Here is a 15,997-nt window from a genome sequence, read left to right as displayed (position 1 = left end):
CGTTAAGCGAATGTGGCTTCCCTGTTGACTTTGTCAGGTCGCAAAAACAGATTATGAGACCCTGGGACACCGCAACTGTCATAAGTTTGAGTCAGTTGCCAAGCACCCGAATTTTGATCACATGACCATGGGGATCCTACAACAGTCAGAAGTGTGAAAAATGGTCCTAAATCCCTTTTTTCAGTGCTGTTTAAGTGGTCACTGAATGAATTGCCGTAAGTCGAGGACTACCTGTAAATGCATTATTTGTCAGCCTTTGTGCTCATATCTATCTGCAAACATCTTCGAAGTGAATGAACAAAAAATGCTATTTACTCTTTTTTTGGTAATTTGTCTTTATTTGCAATGCACCTTCAATACAAAACTACATCCTGAAAAGAACATTTCTCTGTGTGGGCTATAAATATATTGTTCGTTTAAAAAATAAAACGAGGCGGCCCACATTTTATGAGATAAAAGGGAGTTTTAAAATCTTAAAAGCAGCAGAGGAGAGAGCCCTGGGAGATCAAATTAATATGGTTGCTGCAGGTCAGACCCACAAGATTTCATTCGAAAATTCGAAAGATTTTCCTGCACTCACAATAAATGGGAATCAGAAAAGGAAGTGAAGAGGAAAAGAAAGAAAGGAAACAACTGGCGGCTCGAACAAGAAGTCCCACGGAGTGCGAGTTACACAATGTAAAGTTTTCCGCATAAATGGTTCCATCCGTACATCTAAAAAAAAAACATCTTTTTTTTAAAGCACAGGATCCATTTGGAGCGTGGTTCTGCTGCTATAAGTTGCGAGTCACTCTGTCAGAAACCGATGGGAAAAGTATAACTCTGCAACCGGCGGCATCCAACAGAAGCTCAAGAGACACACTATGCCTTGTGCATCCAGCAAAATGAGACCCCTTTAGTGTCTTACATGCAAGAAATAATATCCTGCACATGTGCACGTACCATGTAGGTGCACCAGTAGAGGAGGGAGGGAAGGAGGGAACTGGGGGTCAGAAAACTTTTCAGACCCGTCTGTCCTCTCCCCAAAAGGGCCGGGAACTTTTTGTACTGGCATTTGTGTGTGCGTGCGCATGATTCTTCACCATTAGCATCCTCAGCTGAAAGGAGTCAGACTTTTGCGGTACTTGGTTGCAAGTAGCTATAGGTCGCCTCTGCACACTGTCGTGTCCTTTCTCGGAAATGGTTTTATGGCAGTTGGCACAGATTCTTGCTCAAATTGAGCCTGTCTACTCCAGCCCATCTGTCCAGCTGTTTTTCCACACCAGGAAAAAATTAAGGCATAAGACTGGGGGCTGCTGAGGGAGTGCTGGGGGGCTCAATTAGACCGGGCTGAGAGGCTGGGCTCTCTCCCGCTGCTGTAGGACGCTAAGGGAGACCATCACCCCCAACCCGGGCAGGAGTCGCTGGGCCGAGGCCTCGCCACTGTGAGTCCTCAGGTGGTCCTTGAGAGACTCCTTGTAGCGGAAGCTGCGTCCGCACTCAGCGCACTGGTAGGGGCGTTCACCCGTGTGAATGCGCTGGTGCTTGAGCAGATTCTGCTTCCGGATGAACCGTTTCCCACAGACGGGACATTGGAACGGGCGCTCGCCCGTGTGCAGCCGCTGGTGGTTCTGCAGGTGCTCCTTGCGGCTGTAACACTTGCCGCACTCGGCGCACTTGTAAGGGCGTTCGCCCCGGTGGGTCATCTGATGCCGCACCAACCCCGAGTGGCAGTTAAAGCTCTTGCGGCACTCGGCACACTCGTACGGCCGGGCTTGGCCGTGGTGGCTGCGCTGGTGGACTTTGAGGCTCTTTTTCACCCCAAACATCTTGCCGCACTCACTGCAGCCATGGGGCCGTTCGGCCGAGCCCTGAGGAGGGCCCAGGATGCTTTGCAGCTCACTGTCTAACTCCAGAGATTTACCCGCCCTACATTTGGTGGGGCTGACGGGCGGCCCACGGGGAGCCTCATAACCTTCCGCTGCTGGAGGGACGGCAAGAACGGCTGCTGCAGGCGACTCTCCCTGGAAGAGCATCTCCCGAGGTCTCGCCGACTCTTCCGGGCACAGGCGCGGCTGCTCCGCTTTGATGGTCATCCCGTCTCCAGCTGGAATAGAAAGCGAATGAAAACTGAAATCATTTACAACGGTACCTCGGTACGCAGCGTTAATTGGTTCAGGAAGGCGCAATGAGTTCCAAAAACGGTGAGTACCAAACACATTTTTGTCATAAGGAATAATGTAGAAAGCCGCAAGGTAGCCGACAAGTTATGGGTTGAATAACAAATGATGTGTCAAGATTGAAAAATGCTCAAGCTTCCTGTGACTATTATTGCTAAGTCAGTTTGAGTTGGAAAGGACCTTGTAGGTCATCTAGTCCAAACCACCACCACCACCCCCAGGTCCATGATGGTGAATGTGCCAGAGGTGGCACACACAGCCCGCTCTGTGGGCACAGAAGCCGTTCTCTGCTGCGCATGCGTGCCTCCTGCCAGCCAGCTGCTCTTCGGGTCTCTGCCACACATGTGAAGAGGGTGGGGCGCATGTGGGGGGCAGGGCCCATGCATAGAGGACGTGTGTGTGTGTGCAAGGGCGGGGCGCATGCACAGGGCACATACGTGGGGGAATGCACATGTATTGTGTTCTGGGGATGCGCACGCACACATGAATTTTGAGCACTCAATGTTGAAAAGGTTAGCCATCACTGCCCTATGCCATTTCTGACAGATGGAAGTCCAGCCTCTTCTTGAAAGCCTCCAGGGATGAAGCTCCCACAACTTCCGAGGGCAACTTCTGTTCCATGGGTTGATGGTTCTCACTGTCAGAAAATTCCTCTTTATTTCCAGGTTGAATCTCTGCTGGATCAGTTTCCATCCATTATTTCTTGTTTGGCCCTCAAAGGTGCTTTGGAAAACAGGTTGACCCCCTCCTCTATAGACCACATCTAGAATACAGCATCCAGTTTCGGTCACAACACTATAAAAAAGGATGTTTGGACTCTAGAAAAAGTGCAGAGAAGAGCAACCAGGAAGATTAGGGGACTGGAGACTAAAACATACAATGAACGGTTGCAGGAACTGGGCCTGGCTAGTCTAGGGAAGAGAAGGACCAGGGGAGACAGGAGAGCATCTTCCAATATTTGAGGGGCTGCCACAGAGAGGAGGAAGGGGGTCAAGCTATTCTCCAAAGCACCTGAAGGCCAGAGAAGGAATAATGGATGGAAACTGAACAAGGAGAGATTCAACCTGGAAACTTTCTGACAGTGAGAGCAATCAACCCATGGAACAGAAGTTGCCTTCAGAAGTTGTGGGAGCTTCATCACTGGAGGCTTTCAAAAAGAAACTAGACTGCCACCTGTCAGAAATGGTATACAGGGTTTCCCGCTTGGGTGGGGAGTTGGACTAGGTGACCTACAAGGTCACTTCCAACTATGTTAATCTGTCTGTCTCTATGACAGCCCTGAAATATCGGAACACTGATATCATATCTTCCCTGGTCCTTCACTAGGCTATGCCCCCAGTAACTGTCCTTCATATGTTTTAGATTTTTCAACTTGCCAAAGAGCAAAGGGAGGGGGGAGGGCGAGATAAGAGTGTGGAGGCTGCAGTCTTCAACCGTGAGAACCAAGGACATTTCTGCAAATGTCTGCCAAGATGTGCACCGTTGCCAAAACAAAAGGCTAATTCCCAATTGGACAATGGCAGGAGGGGATGAAACTCAACTTTGCAGGGCTGCACGGGAAATTTAGAGCTGTTTTTGCTTTTCTTCACGTGCTGAAATGATAAATAAAGTTTTGCTTTTGGGATTTTAAAGTTCCTGAAGAGCTGCTTTTATATTCAGGATCCAAAAGGCTCTTGACAAACTTGAACAATGGGCCCTATTCAAAAAAATGAATTTTAATGTGGAGAAAAGCAAAGCTTTACATTTAGGCAGGAAAAAAAATATCAAAGGTTAAAGTACAGATTAGGTCAGACCTGGCTTAAAAATAGTAACTGTGAGAGGGATCTTGGAGTCCTAGTGGATGATCCCTTAAGCACTGAGCCAGGCAGTGTGCTGCAGCAGCCAAAAAAGCTAGTGCCATCCTGGGTCGTATAAACAGAGGCACAGAATCAAGATCACGTGAAGAATTAGTGCTGCTCTGTAAATCCCTAGCAAGGCCATACACATACGGGAATCCCGCAGACCATTTTGGTCACCGCAAAGAAGAGCAACGAAGACGATCCAAGGCCTCGAGGCTAAAACACAGGAAGAACAGCTGCAGGATTTGGGCCTAGAGAAAAGAAGGGCTGGTGGGGGTGGCATCATGAGAGCAGGATTTCAGGATTGGAAGGTCTGCCACAAAGACGAGGGAGTCAAGCTATTCTCCAAAGCAGAGGCCGCCAACCTGTTTGGATCTCAGGGACCACCAAACTCATAATTTCAAATCCCGCGGACCACTACTATGAATTTTGGCTGACGGTGGCTTGCTGGTGCTGGTGGGAAAGTCGGTCCCACATTCCAGAGCTGCAGGAGTCACAGGACTGGCCCTTTGGGTCGTCCCGGAGCAGCTGCTCCTCCACCTAAGTGCACCGGCCTGCCACGGACTGGAGGAGCTGCTCCGGGATGACCACTCCGGTGACTCCTGCAGCTCTGGAATATGGGACCGACTTTCCCACCAATGTCAGTAAGCCACCCCGGGGCGGATTTCCCTCCCCCGCCGTTGGTCTTACCTTCCACCTCCAGCTCACACGGCTCTACTCAAGGTAAGGTTTGCTCTCGGCTGAAGGGTGGGGGCCAGCGGGTGGGCGGGCCATGTGGGAGGCGCAGCCTTGTGTTCCCACGCAGCCTGGATTAATTGCTTGAGGGGGCTGAGCACCAGTGGTCCCCAGCCCACCAGTTGGCAACCACTGCTCCAAAACAGTACTCCAAAGTACTGGTTATCCTCAACTTACGGCCATAGTGGAGCCCAGAATTTCTGTTGCTAAGTGAGACATACGTTCAGTGAATTCTGCCCCATTTTATGACATTTCTTGCCAGAGTTATTAAGTGAATGACCACAGTTAATAAATTAGCAATCTGGTTATTAAGTGAATCTGGCTTCCACGCTGATTTTGCTTGCCAGAATGTTGCAAAAGGGGGATCACGTGACCCCAGGACACTGCACTGGTCGTAAGTATGAAACAGTTGCCAAGCACCTGAATTTTGATCCCACGATCCCAGAGGTTGGCTGCATAGATTGTAACTGTGAGGAAAAAGGCTCGTAAGTCATTTTTTTCAAGGCCGCTGTAACAATGAACGGACACTAAAGGAACTGTTGTAAGTCGAGGACTACCAGTTCCACTGTAATCCCATAGAAAGGATGACAGGCGTGTTTCTCAAACTCAGTTACTGTAAGACGTGGGGACTTCAACTCCCATAATTCCCCAACCAGGCGTAGTGGGCAGGGAATTCTGGGAATCAAAGTCTAATCCGTGGCCAAAGTTGAGAAACACCTGCTTTAAAATTGAAAGATGGTTTTATTTGTTGTTTTTGTGGTAAAAATAAAAAAAAAATTCAAAAAACAAAAAAAGAGAAATACCTGCTTTATAAGTAGTCCTTGAATTATGAAGGAAAATGAGATTGAAATTTCCATCACAGGTCATTGTGGTTGTAAAGTTAAGTCAGACTTGATTTTAATGACTATTTTTACTACGGCCGTTAAGCGAAAACCGGAGTCGTAAGCACAATCTCGTTCTTCCAAACAGGTGGTTTTGGGGGCAAACTATTCCCAAAAGCGTCAGGAATTCTGATCAGATAATGATAGATCATTGCGACACGTTGTAAATGTGCCCGAATTGTGGTCATGTGGCCATGGGATGGCGCGACAGTCATAAGTGTGAGGACTCTGCTTTTTTTTTTCAGACAACTGCAGCAAGAATGGTCCTAAAATGGGGCAAGACTCATTTAACAAATGTCTCACTTAGAAATGGAAATTTTGGGCTCAACTGTGGTCATAAGTAGAGGACTACCTGTATTTGTAGTTCAGCCCACCCAAATTGATCCAATGCATTGAGAGAACCATTAAAATGACAAAATATTTCGGGATGGGGCGGAAGCCAAGTTGTCCACCACTTCTTCAAACTGCTTGAAATTTATCCCATGGGACTAATTGAGAATTTTTTTTCTGGGATTCAAAAACCTTCAATTTTCCCAGCCAAAATAGTTGACATCCTGTCGGCGCCAGATGCAAAAACTGACCTTCTCTCAGCGTTGCAATCAGTTTACACCCGCCTCTTTATTTTGAAAACAAAAAAGGAACCAAAAACACTGGAAAGGAGAAATTATCAGCAAATGGGCTGATTTATCTGACATTGCAGACCTACAAGGCCGAGGAGGCAGAAAGCAAAGCTTAATCTACAAAACTTATTTGGAACAAGGTGGCGCCTGATCACCATTTAAGCTATAACGAGATGGAGCTCAGACGTCAAGGCCGTCCGGCCTTTCCCAAAGCTGGCATATTTCAAATGGCAAAAACCAGAATAAAGGGAAAGGGGCACTCCTTGACTTACAGCCATGCGTAGTGACTAACCTTAGTAGTGACGCAGGAATTCTGGGAATCAAACCCTACACCTGTGTGTGGTAAGGGTGGCAAACAGTGGCTTTATAAGTAGTCCTTGAATTATGACCACAACTGAGATTGAAATCTCCATCACACCTCATTGCGGTTGTAAAGTCAAGTCAGACCTGATTTTATGACCATTTTTACCACGGCCGTTAAGCACAATCTCATTCTTCCATATGGGGGGAGGGTTGGGTGCGTTCAAACTATCCAAAAAGTGTCACGAATTGCAACCATGTAATGACAGGTCCACTTAACGAACGTCTCTGATTTAGCAAGGGAAATTTTGGGCTCAACTCCGGGTCGTAAGTCAGGGACTACTTGCACTGCAGCCAATAGCACCCCACTGATGGGGGGGGGGGCGAGTTGGTCAAGGACTCACCCGGCCCCACGTGCACAGGGAGGGTCTCGCTTTCTGACGTGTCCCATTGATGTCGGACACACGGATCATCTTCTTGCTTAATCCAGGATAGGAAGTCATGGGCGGACATGAGCCCCTGGGCACCTGCAGGAGAACAGAGGGGGGGGGGTGTGCTCAATTCGCAGAAGGGATTTGCCCCCCAAAACGCAGGAGGGGACAGAGCCCAGAGAAACACACCAGCCCCAAGCAAGACCACCCACCCAGAGTCTCAGAAGCACAATTGGCCTTGTGCATTCAATTCGCCCCAATGAACTGAGCCTTTCCCTACCTTGGGGTGGATTTCAGTTCAGCTGGTTGGGAAATTCTGGGAGCTGAAGTCCAACCCTCTTAAAGTGGCCGAGCTTGAACCCTGCTTAAACCAACAGGCTGGGCCACCCAGTGGATTAAGCCACCGAAACAAGCCATGATGACATTCTATCCATGCTGTTCCCTCCAGCCACCTAGTACTTTCAATGGGTCAGGCTACCATAAATTGAAAATATCTGACCTTAAAAGCACCCGTGCTGTCAAAACTCTGCCTCGTGGCTGCCATTTTTCGACCAACCTACACAGGAGGGTCAGAATCTCCCTCCCCCACCCCGTTTTGCCCCCCCGACAGCAGCCCCCTCCCTCGCCCATCACCTGTGCACGGATCGGCCGCCAGGCCTCTGTCCCTCGGAGAAGGGGCCTCCTCCGCTGAAGGCCCCCTCCTGCTTGATGCGTGTCAGGATATCCGGCGTGGAGGCCAAGGAGTCCTGGGTTCGAGGGAGAGAAGGTGAGGAGAGAGACTGAGGCAACTTGGAAACACAGCCTGGGACCCCCCACCTGGGGCAGAGGGCAGCAGGCAGCCCCAAACCCTCCTCGACCCACAGGCTCAAAATGCGCCCTGCTTGGGGGAGAAGAAGGGCTGGGAGGTGGGGGCGTCCTTCCAGCAATTGTGGAGCAAGAATGGGTGCCTGCAGGACGGGGGTGCTGGCTGAATGTGGGCAGGGGTGCCCTGTGGGTGGAAGCTGCAGAAAGCAATGGTGGCTTTATTCAGTGGTTGGCTGGAAGTGGTGGACCAGGATCATGCGTGTGGTTCTAGGGAGGGAGGGAGGGAGGGGGGAAGGAAGGAAGAAGAGAGTGGAAGGGGAGGTGGAAGGAAGGAGGGAAAGCAGGAAGGAGTAATGAATAGAATAGAATAGAATAGAATAGAATAGAATAGAATAGAAAATAGAATAGAAAATAGAATAGAAAATAGAATAGAAAATAGAATAGAATAGAAAAGAATAGAATAGAAAATAGAATAGAATAGAAAATAGAATAGAATAGAAAATAGAACAGAATAGAATAGAATATAGAATATAGAATAGAATAGAATAGAATAGAATAGAGTAGAAAATAGAATAGAATAGAATATAGAATATAGAATAGAATAGAAAATAGAATAGAATAGAAAATAGAATAGAATATAGAATAGAAAATAGAATAGAATAGAATAGAATAGAATAGAATAGAAAATAGAATAGAATAGAAAATAGAATAGAATAGAAAATAGAATAGTAAATAGAATAGAATAGAAAATAGAATAGAATAGAAAATAGAATAGAATAGAAAATAGAATAGAATAGAAAATAGAATAGAATAGAATAGAAAATAGAATAGAATAGAATAGAATAGAAAATTCTTTATTGGCCAAGTGTGACTGGACACACAAGGGATTTGTCTTGGTGCAAATGCTCTCAGTGTCCATAAAAGAAAAGATAACGTTCATCAAGAGTCAAGAATCATCAGGCCCAACACTTAATAATAGTCATAGGGTACAATAAGCAATCCAATCATTCTAGGAAACAAAGTCAGTATAAATCATAAGAATACAAGCAACACACAGTCATACAGTCACAAGTGTGAGGGGACGGGTGAGTGGGAGGGGATAGGTGACGCATGAAAGAATGAAGGAGGGGAGAGAGAAAGAAAAAACGGAAGGAATGGAGATAGGCAGGGAAGAGAGAAGGAAGGAAAGAATGACAGGGAAGAAAAAAAAGGGGGAAGGAAAGAGTAAGGCATGGAAGGAGGGAGTCAGGGTGGGAGAGATGGGAGAAAGCAGGAAAGGACGGAAAGAAGTGTGCGTGGGGGCGGGGAAGCTGGGTGGGCAGGGAGGCGGGCAGGGAAAAGGTAAACTAGAACGAAGTCAGGAAGATAAGAGATAAAAGCAATCTCAGAGAAAAAGGAGGAACCAGCAGAGAAGGAAGAAAAGCAAAACGAAGTTAGTTTTGCTAAGCCGTGGGATCTCATCTCCAGCACTCTGCAAAGTAAGTTGTTTTTTTTTATTTATGTGTGTGTGTGTGTGTGTGTGTGTGTGTCCCAAACCTCACAATTTAGAATCGGGATAGAGCTGGAAGGGACCTCGGTGTCCAGCCCTCTGCCCAAGCAGGAAACCCTTACAGAATGACAGAACAACAGATGGGACCTTGGAGGTCTTCTAGTCTAGCCCCCTGCTCAAGCAGGAGACCCTATACAACCCGACAAATTAACCCCTTCCAAACCAGAGCCCACCCCCCCCTCTGATCCCTTCCCTCCACACCTGTGCAAGGCTCGGGGATCACATCGCGCTCCTTCGTGCTCGGCGGTTCCGGGACGCTGGATTCGGGCGCTGCCCGCTCAGCCCTGGGGTGCATCTCGGGTTTGGCGACGTTGACGTCAGCGCCTGGAAAACGGGCGCAATCAAAAAGGCTGCTCAAAGAGGATCTCAGCTCCCCCGTTGGGTTTCACCGCCTTGCAAGGTTGCCGTGGCCACCTGAAAAAGCCACCGGTCCACCAATACAGGCAGTTGTTGACTTACAACCATGACGGAGCCCAAAGTTTCCGTTGCTAAGAGAGATGGTTGTGAAGGGAGTTTTGCCCTCGCTTAAGACCTCTCTTGCCACGGTCGTTAAGTGAATCCCTGCAGTTATTGAATTAGTCACACGGTTGTTAAACAAATCCAGCTTCCTCATTGACTTTGCTTGTCAGGTTAGAGGGATTGTTTGTCCCCAGAGACACGGCCGTCGTCATAAATATGAGACAGCTGCCAACCGGTATGAATTTTGATCATGTGACCACGGAGATGCTACAACGGGCATGAGAGAGAAAAACAAGTGAAAAGTCACTTTTGTCAATGTCGTAACTTCGAGCAGTCACTAAACGAACTGTTGTAAGTCAAGGACTACCTGCAATACGTCAAAAATTCAAAAAAATGAACCTTCACATAGTCCTTGATTTACAACCATTTGTTTAAAGTGCCCCTTTGACATTCCAATGGTGCTGGGGGAAAATAAAGTGACTTAGAACTGATCCTCGCACTTATGACCGTCACAGCATTCTTGGGGTCACTGATTGCCATTTAGCTCCTATTTATGATGATGACACAGTCCCGGGTCCCACTATTGTCACTTGCAACCTTCTAACTTTAAATTATCAAATAAGGGCAGCCAAACTCCCTTAACAACCTTGTGCTTCGCTTAACAACAGCGCCAATTCACTTAACAACCAGCGACAAAAATGACTCATTGAACTGCAATGTTTAACGGACGTTCCAATCCCAATTGGGATTGTAAGTCGAGGACTAGCAGTAAGGACATATAAAGAGACCGGCGGTCTGCCGGTTAACCTGATTATACCGAGTGCTAGCAAGGATTCGTAGTTTTCCTTCATAAGATTGTTGTACATGTCTTTCTGCCAATCAGCCAAATTTTTCCACTCTTCGGCGGAGAAATAAACCGCAATGTCCACAAACGTAACCGGCATCTGCAAATAAAACAGAACAAGACAAAACAAAAGACTTCAAGAAAGGCAAAAGGTGGATTTCACACCCAGACCCTCAATTTTTTGTGCCTTCCCAGTCACATCCCAAGTTGCCATCGCTCCGGTTCTTCCCTGAAAAACTTTGCAAAAAAGATGAAAGAAAAATTAGATGATCACAGACATCCTTCCCAGATTGTTATTAATTAAATTTTTTAATTAAATTAAAATTGGCTTCCTTGCTAAAAAAAAAATACCCAAAGCGAATCCAGTGATGACTGATAAGCAGCAGTCTGGTATTTTTCTTTCTAGTTTATATTTAATTTTTAAAGTTTCTTTTGTTTTTCAAATTAAAGTTTTTTCTTTTTAAGATTAAAGATTGTTTTGCCCCTAAAAATGGCTAAAAGTGAGTTCAATCCAGTGACAATTAATAAAAAAACAAGATACATTTTTAAAAATTTCCCTCTTAGCTTGTATTTTAATTTCGTTTCTTTTCAGGATTTCTGTTTTTACGATTAAAAAATTTGCCACTAAAAAAATAAACACTGGATTCGCAATGAAATCATTTTTTAGTTTAAAACTAAAAACTAAACTAAAAATGATGTCATTGCAAATCCAGTGTTTCGACTGACAAGTTTTTTTAAAAAATAGTTTTTTTTAGTTTTTCTTCCTAGTTTATATTTTAAATTTTTTAAAAAGAAAATTCATTTCAAGTTTAAAGATTATTTGGTTAGCAAAAGATTACTAAAACTGATGACTGATTGGTAGAAAATATAAGATAAATTAAAAAAAAAAATCCCTAGTTTGTATCTTTCATTTTTAAAAATATACCTCCCAATTCAACCACCCTGCAAGTAGATTGATCTAAAGGAGGGGGGGAAGGATTGATCTAAGCAGGGTCCCCAAACTTGGCCACTTTAAGACTTGTGGACTTCAACTCCCAGAATTCCCAGCTTAGCTGGCTTAAAGTCAGTCAATTCTGGGAGTTGAAGTCCACAAGTCTTAAAGTGGCCAAGTTTGGGGACCTCTGGTCTTCAGGAAGCTCTTTAAGACCAGAGGTGGCCAAGGGGAGACCATAAATGGATTCTCCCCACTTGGAGCCCATCAAATCAGGGTTTGTGCCCCATGGAAAAAGTTGGAGTCCATCAGCCTCCAGAGGTGTCGGGAGGGCAATTCCCATCCCACCCATCTGAGACACAACGATGGTCCCAGCCCAACGGCTGGAGGCCACCAGAGTGGAGAAGAGAAGCCCAGATTTAGCCCACGGTGGTTCCTTCAGGAGAACCGTTCCCTCCCCAGGACTCCTCCTTCCACTCAAGGCACCGGCTCCCGTCCTCCCTCCCTGAGGACCCCTGACCTTGGGGGTTTCTCCCTTGGACCCCGGGGGCAGCCTGAGGACCCAGAAATTGCGGCTCTTGAGGAGGTTCTCCATGTTCTCCAGCCTCCTCTGCAGCAGGCCGTATTCTTGGATGAGGGTGCCCAAGACGGCCCACTTGTTCTCCAGCTGGTTGCCGAACTCCATGGCGGTCTTCTCACAATCCAGGAGTTTCTTCTCGGCCGTCCCGGACCGTCCTTCCAGGCTGAGGAGCCGGGTGGCCAGCAGGTCGATCTTCCTCTCCATGGCTTGGACAGTGGCCACCACGCTCCAGAGGGAGGCCTCGGCCGTGTGCAGCTGGGCCTCTCGCATGTGGCTGAGCTCGGGCACCAGGGGCGGCTGGAGGGGCATCAGGTGCTGCGCTTCCACGTTCCATTCCTGGAGCTGGAGAAGACCAAGGAGGAAGAGGAGGAGATGGGAGCTCCACCCTTGCGGAGCGGCCTCCACCAGGGAAGAACCTTCAGCCGAGGGGACGACTGCCAACCGCAGGGAGCCCTCAGCTGAACCACGGTCCTTTCAAACTCGCAACGGCACTGCGAAAGAGAGGCTCGGGACCGTTTTTCACACTTATGACCGACCGTTGCGGCATTCCCCAGGGCCACGGGATCAAAATCCTGCTGCTTGGCAATTGACTCGTATTTATGACGGTCGCAGCGTCTCTAGGGGTCACGTGACACACACACACACGCACCCCTTGCAAACTTCTGACCAGCCAAGTCAAGGGGGGAGGCAAGTTGGATTTGCTTAATGACCGTGGGACTAAGTATTAACCGAATTGCTTACTTAACAACCGCTGCAGCCACAAAGGTCGTAAAATGGGCGAAAACCCACTTAACAACTGCCTTGCTTAGCAGCAGAATCTGGGGTTCATAATCTGGGGGTCGTAACTCGAGGACTACCTGCATATGGAATCTACCAGCCACCTTGTGGGTGATAAAACAGGGACCGAAGTCAGGAGGCCCAGAATTCCCTGGTCAATGCGAGCATGCTGGCTGGGAATTCTGGGAAATGGAGTCCCCCAGAGCCGGAAAGTGCCAGCTTGGAGGAGGCCGACTGAAAGACAAAGCGGGGGGAGGGGGGAGGATGTTGTGTGTTTTCAGGCCAGTCTCTTCTGACAAGCCTGCCCTGCCCTGCAGGGCTGTTGTGGAGGGATTCGCACCCAGGGAAGGAGGGAGGGAGGGAGGGGTCCTTACAGAACCGGCCTCAAGGTGGGGCGCTGGCTCTGCCCCCCACACAGGCGCCGCTGCTTCAAAGGAGAGGGATCAAATGGGTCCCTGGGGAAGGGAACCTCCTGGATCCCTGGGGTCATTGGGGTCTCCTGGATCCCTTGGGGTGGGGGAGAACCCCTGGATCGCCCGGGGCACAGGGCCCAATCCTGGGGACAGGGATCTACTTGCTCCCTTGCGGAATGAGGGGCTGCCGGGGTCTTCTGGATTCCTTGGGGTGGGGGAGGGAGAAGCGCAGAGAAGGGGGTCGCCGGAGGGGAGAGGGGCACAAGGGATCCCTTGGGGTGGAGGAGTCAGGGAGGGGGTTTCCTGGTTCCCCTGGGGGCTAGTCAGGGGATCCACCGGGCGGGATGAGGTCGTGGGGGGTATCTCCCGGCTCCCCTGGGGGCCGAGGGGGATCTCTGCCGTGGGAGGAGGGGAGTTTTGGGGAGAGCGAGGACCCCCTCCCCAAAAACTTGCTCCGCAGCGGCATCCCCTCCCCTCCCAGCCCCCTCCCCATCTCCCCCCTCCTCCTGCACGGCAGAGGCCGAGCCGGCGGGGCCGGCGGGTGGGCTAAGAAAGCCCCCACCCATCCTTTCCCCTCCCCCGCAAAGCCCCCGCCCCCTCCCCCAGGCGGTCCGATCCTCCTCGGGAGAGACCCCCCCTTCCAATGGGATCCCGCTGCCGGGCCTGCTGGGCGACCCCGGCCCGCCTCCCCCGGCCCGGCGGGGGTCTCACCTGGGCGGGGGCCCACTCCGCCATGGCGGGCAGCGGCACCGGGAAGGCGGGGGCGTCGCTGGGGCGCAGGGGCGGCGGGCCGGGCGGGGCGGCGGCGGCGGCGGCGGCGGATCGGCCAGGAAGCCTCGGGCGCTGCTGGATCCTCGCCGGGAGGCGCCCCCTGCAGGGCTAAATAGGCACAGCCCCGCCCTCCGCCCCGCCCCGTCCCAGGACCGTCCCGGAGCCCCACCCATCCCCCGCCCCTCGGATTCCCCTCCGCAGGTGCCTGGCGGGGGCGGGGGCGGCGCCGGGGCACCCCGGCCAATTGGAGCCCAGGGAGAGGGTCTCCGCTCGACCCCCGTCCCAGCCCCGAGGAGGCGGCCGCACACGACCTAGAACCCATGCTCCGCAACCCAACCCCATCCCCCGTTTTGCCCGGCTGTGTATTCTGCCTTCCCGGCCAAGTCGATCACTCCCTCCCGCGCCGCTCCAGCGGGGATCTCCTCTTGGTCCTCCCTCCCAGCCTCCCAAAGGCGGCTGTTTCACATGTCTTTTTCGAGGGACACGTGTATTGGGAGCCCTGGGTCCGATGCAGCTTGAGTAGCTAGGCTTCCAGATACTGGATCTCCCCCTTTCGTCCCCCCCATCTTAGCCCGGATGGGGCTGCTTCACACGCGTTACGATACGTGTATTGGAGGCTCAATGCAGCCTAAGGATCTGGAATTCTCCCTTCCCAGCCAAGTGGACTCCAGGGGTGAGGATCTCCCCGTGGTCCCCTGGCCCTCGGGAGGCTGCTTCAAGTGTGCATTGGCTGGACGCTTGTACTGGATCTCCCCTTGGTCCCCCATTCCAACCCCAAAGATGCTGCTTTACATGTGTTTTGGGGAGCTGCCGGGCAAGCTGTTTCGGCCACGACCCGAATGAAGCTCACCTTGGTCTTTGCCAGGCCACGTTGATCTCCCCTGTGAGGATTTCCTCTTGGTGCCCCATCCCAGCAGCCTACTTTGACCTTTTTCCTCCCATTGACTCAGCTAGGAGCGACAGGCTGGTTTCCTCCTACCTTCCTCCAGCTGTTTTTGAACCCATCTCCTAGCCTCTACCCCAAGATTTCTGGGTGGTGTCCCAGCCACATCCTTGTGTCTTCTTCCAGCCAGGTCAATTTTGAAGAGGATCTCCTCTTGATCCCCCATCCCAGATCCAAGGTTGGTCTTTTTCTCACCCATTTGCTCAGCCAAGACATGCAAGCAGTTTTCTTGCTTCTCGCTGCCCTTCCTAACCGGAATCTCTGAGACTTCCTGGTGGTACTCCATCCAATTCCCATCCACATCCTCGTGTGAAATCCATGGAGCTCCCTGCTTTACAACTGCTTTTGGGGAAGCAAAGCTGGTGATTGAACCTCACCTCGATCTTCCCATGCAAGTCAACCCCGGCAAGGATCTCCTCTTGGTCTCCCATCCCACCTCCAATCTTTTCCTTTGTTCCTCCTGTTTGCTCAGCCAGGAGATAGATGCAGCTGCCTCTTTCCAAGCTGCTCTCAACTTCCCCCTCCTATCCTGTACCCTGGGGTTTCCTGGTGGTACTCCATCCGATTCCCAGCCAAATCCTTGTATGAAATCAACAGTTCCCTAGCTGGCCCGGGGGACTTTTCACTCTGCGCTTTGGCTGGAAGACCAGGGGGCAAAAATGATCCCGCGGAAGCCCACCCGCTTTTTCCAGGATGGCTTCTCCCTTCCCAGCCAAATCTAACTATACCAGGCATTTCCTGGTGGTCTCTGATCCCGTCTCGCTCACTCGCTTTTCTTTTCCTACACGTTTGATCAATTCCTTTTCTTCTTCCCATTTTGAAACCGGCCCTCTCCCTCAAAGGGACACCAGGGGGCGCCCTTCTTCCTCCTCCTGCTCTTACTGCTTCTGTTGGGATCATGAGTCTGATCAGGTATTTATGCATATTGATGAATATTTTAAAAATATGTGTTTTTTTTTTTG

General features: G+C 50.0%; 1 protein-coding gene across 1 annotated transcript; it reads right to left on the bottom strand.

The window, feature by feature from the left end:
• Nucleotides 1-325: 325 nt before the first annotated feature.
• On the bottom strand, nt 326-14,178 carry LOC113427210 (zinc finger protein 783-like). Its single transcript, XM_087947865.1, is given in 8 exon segments — nt 326-2,086; nt 6,938-7,060; nt 7,598-7,634; nt 7,636-7,710; nt 9,517-9,641; nt 10,594-10,720; nt 12,072-12,473; nt 14,033-14,178. Coding segments are annotated over 8 exon segments (1,680 nt in total). The 5' UTR covers nt 14,057-14,178; the 3' UTR covers nt 326-1,319.
• Nucleotides 14,179-15,997: the final 1,819 nt, after the last annotated feature.

This window comes from Notechis scutatus, chromosome Z (genome assembly GCF_049901735.1).
Source record: "Notechis scutatus isolate UNSWTSFEM ecotype Mainland chromosome Z, rNotScu1.2, whole genome shotgun sequence".
Classification (NCBI taxonomy): Eukaryota; Metazoa; Chordata; class Lepidosauria; order Squamata; family Elapidae; genus Notechis; species Notechis scutatus.
Note: the sequence above shows the minus strand (reverse complement) of the source record. Positions and strands in the feature narration are given on the sequence as shown.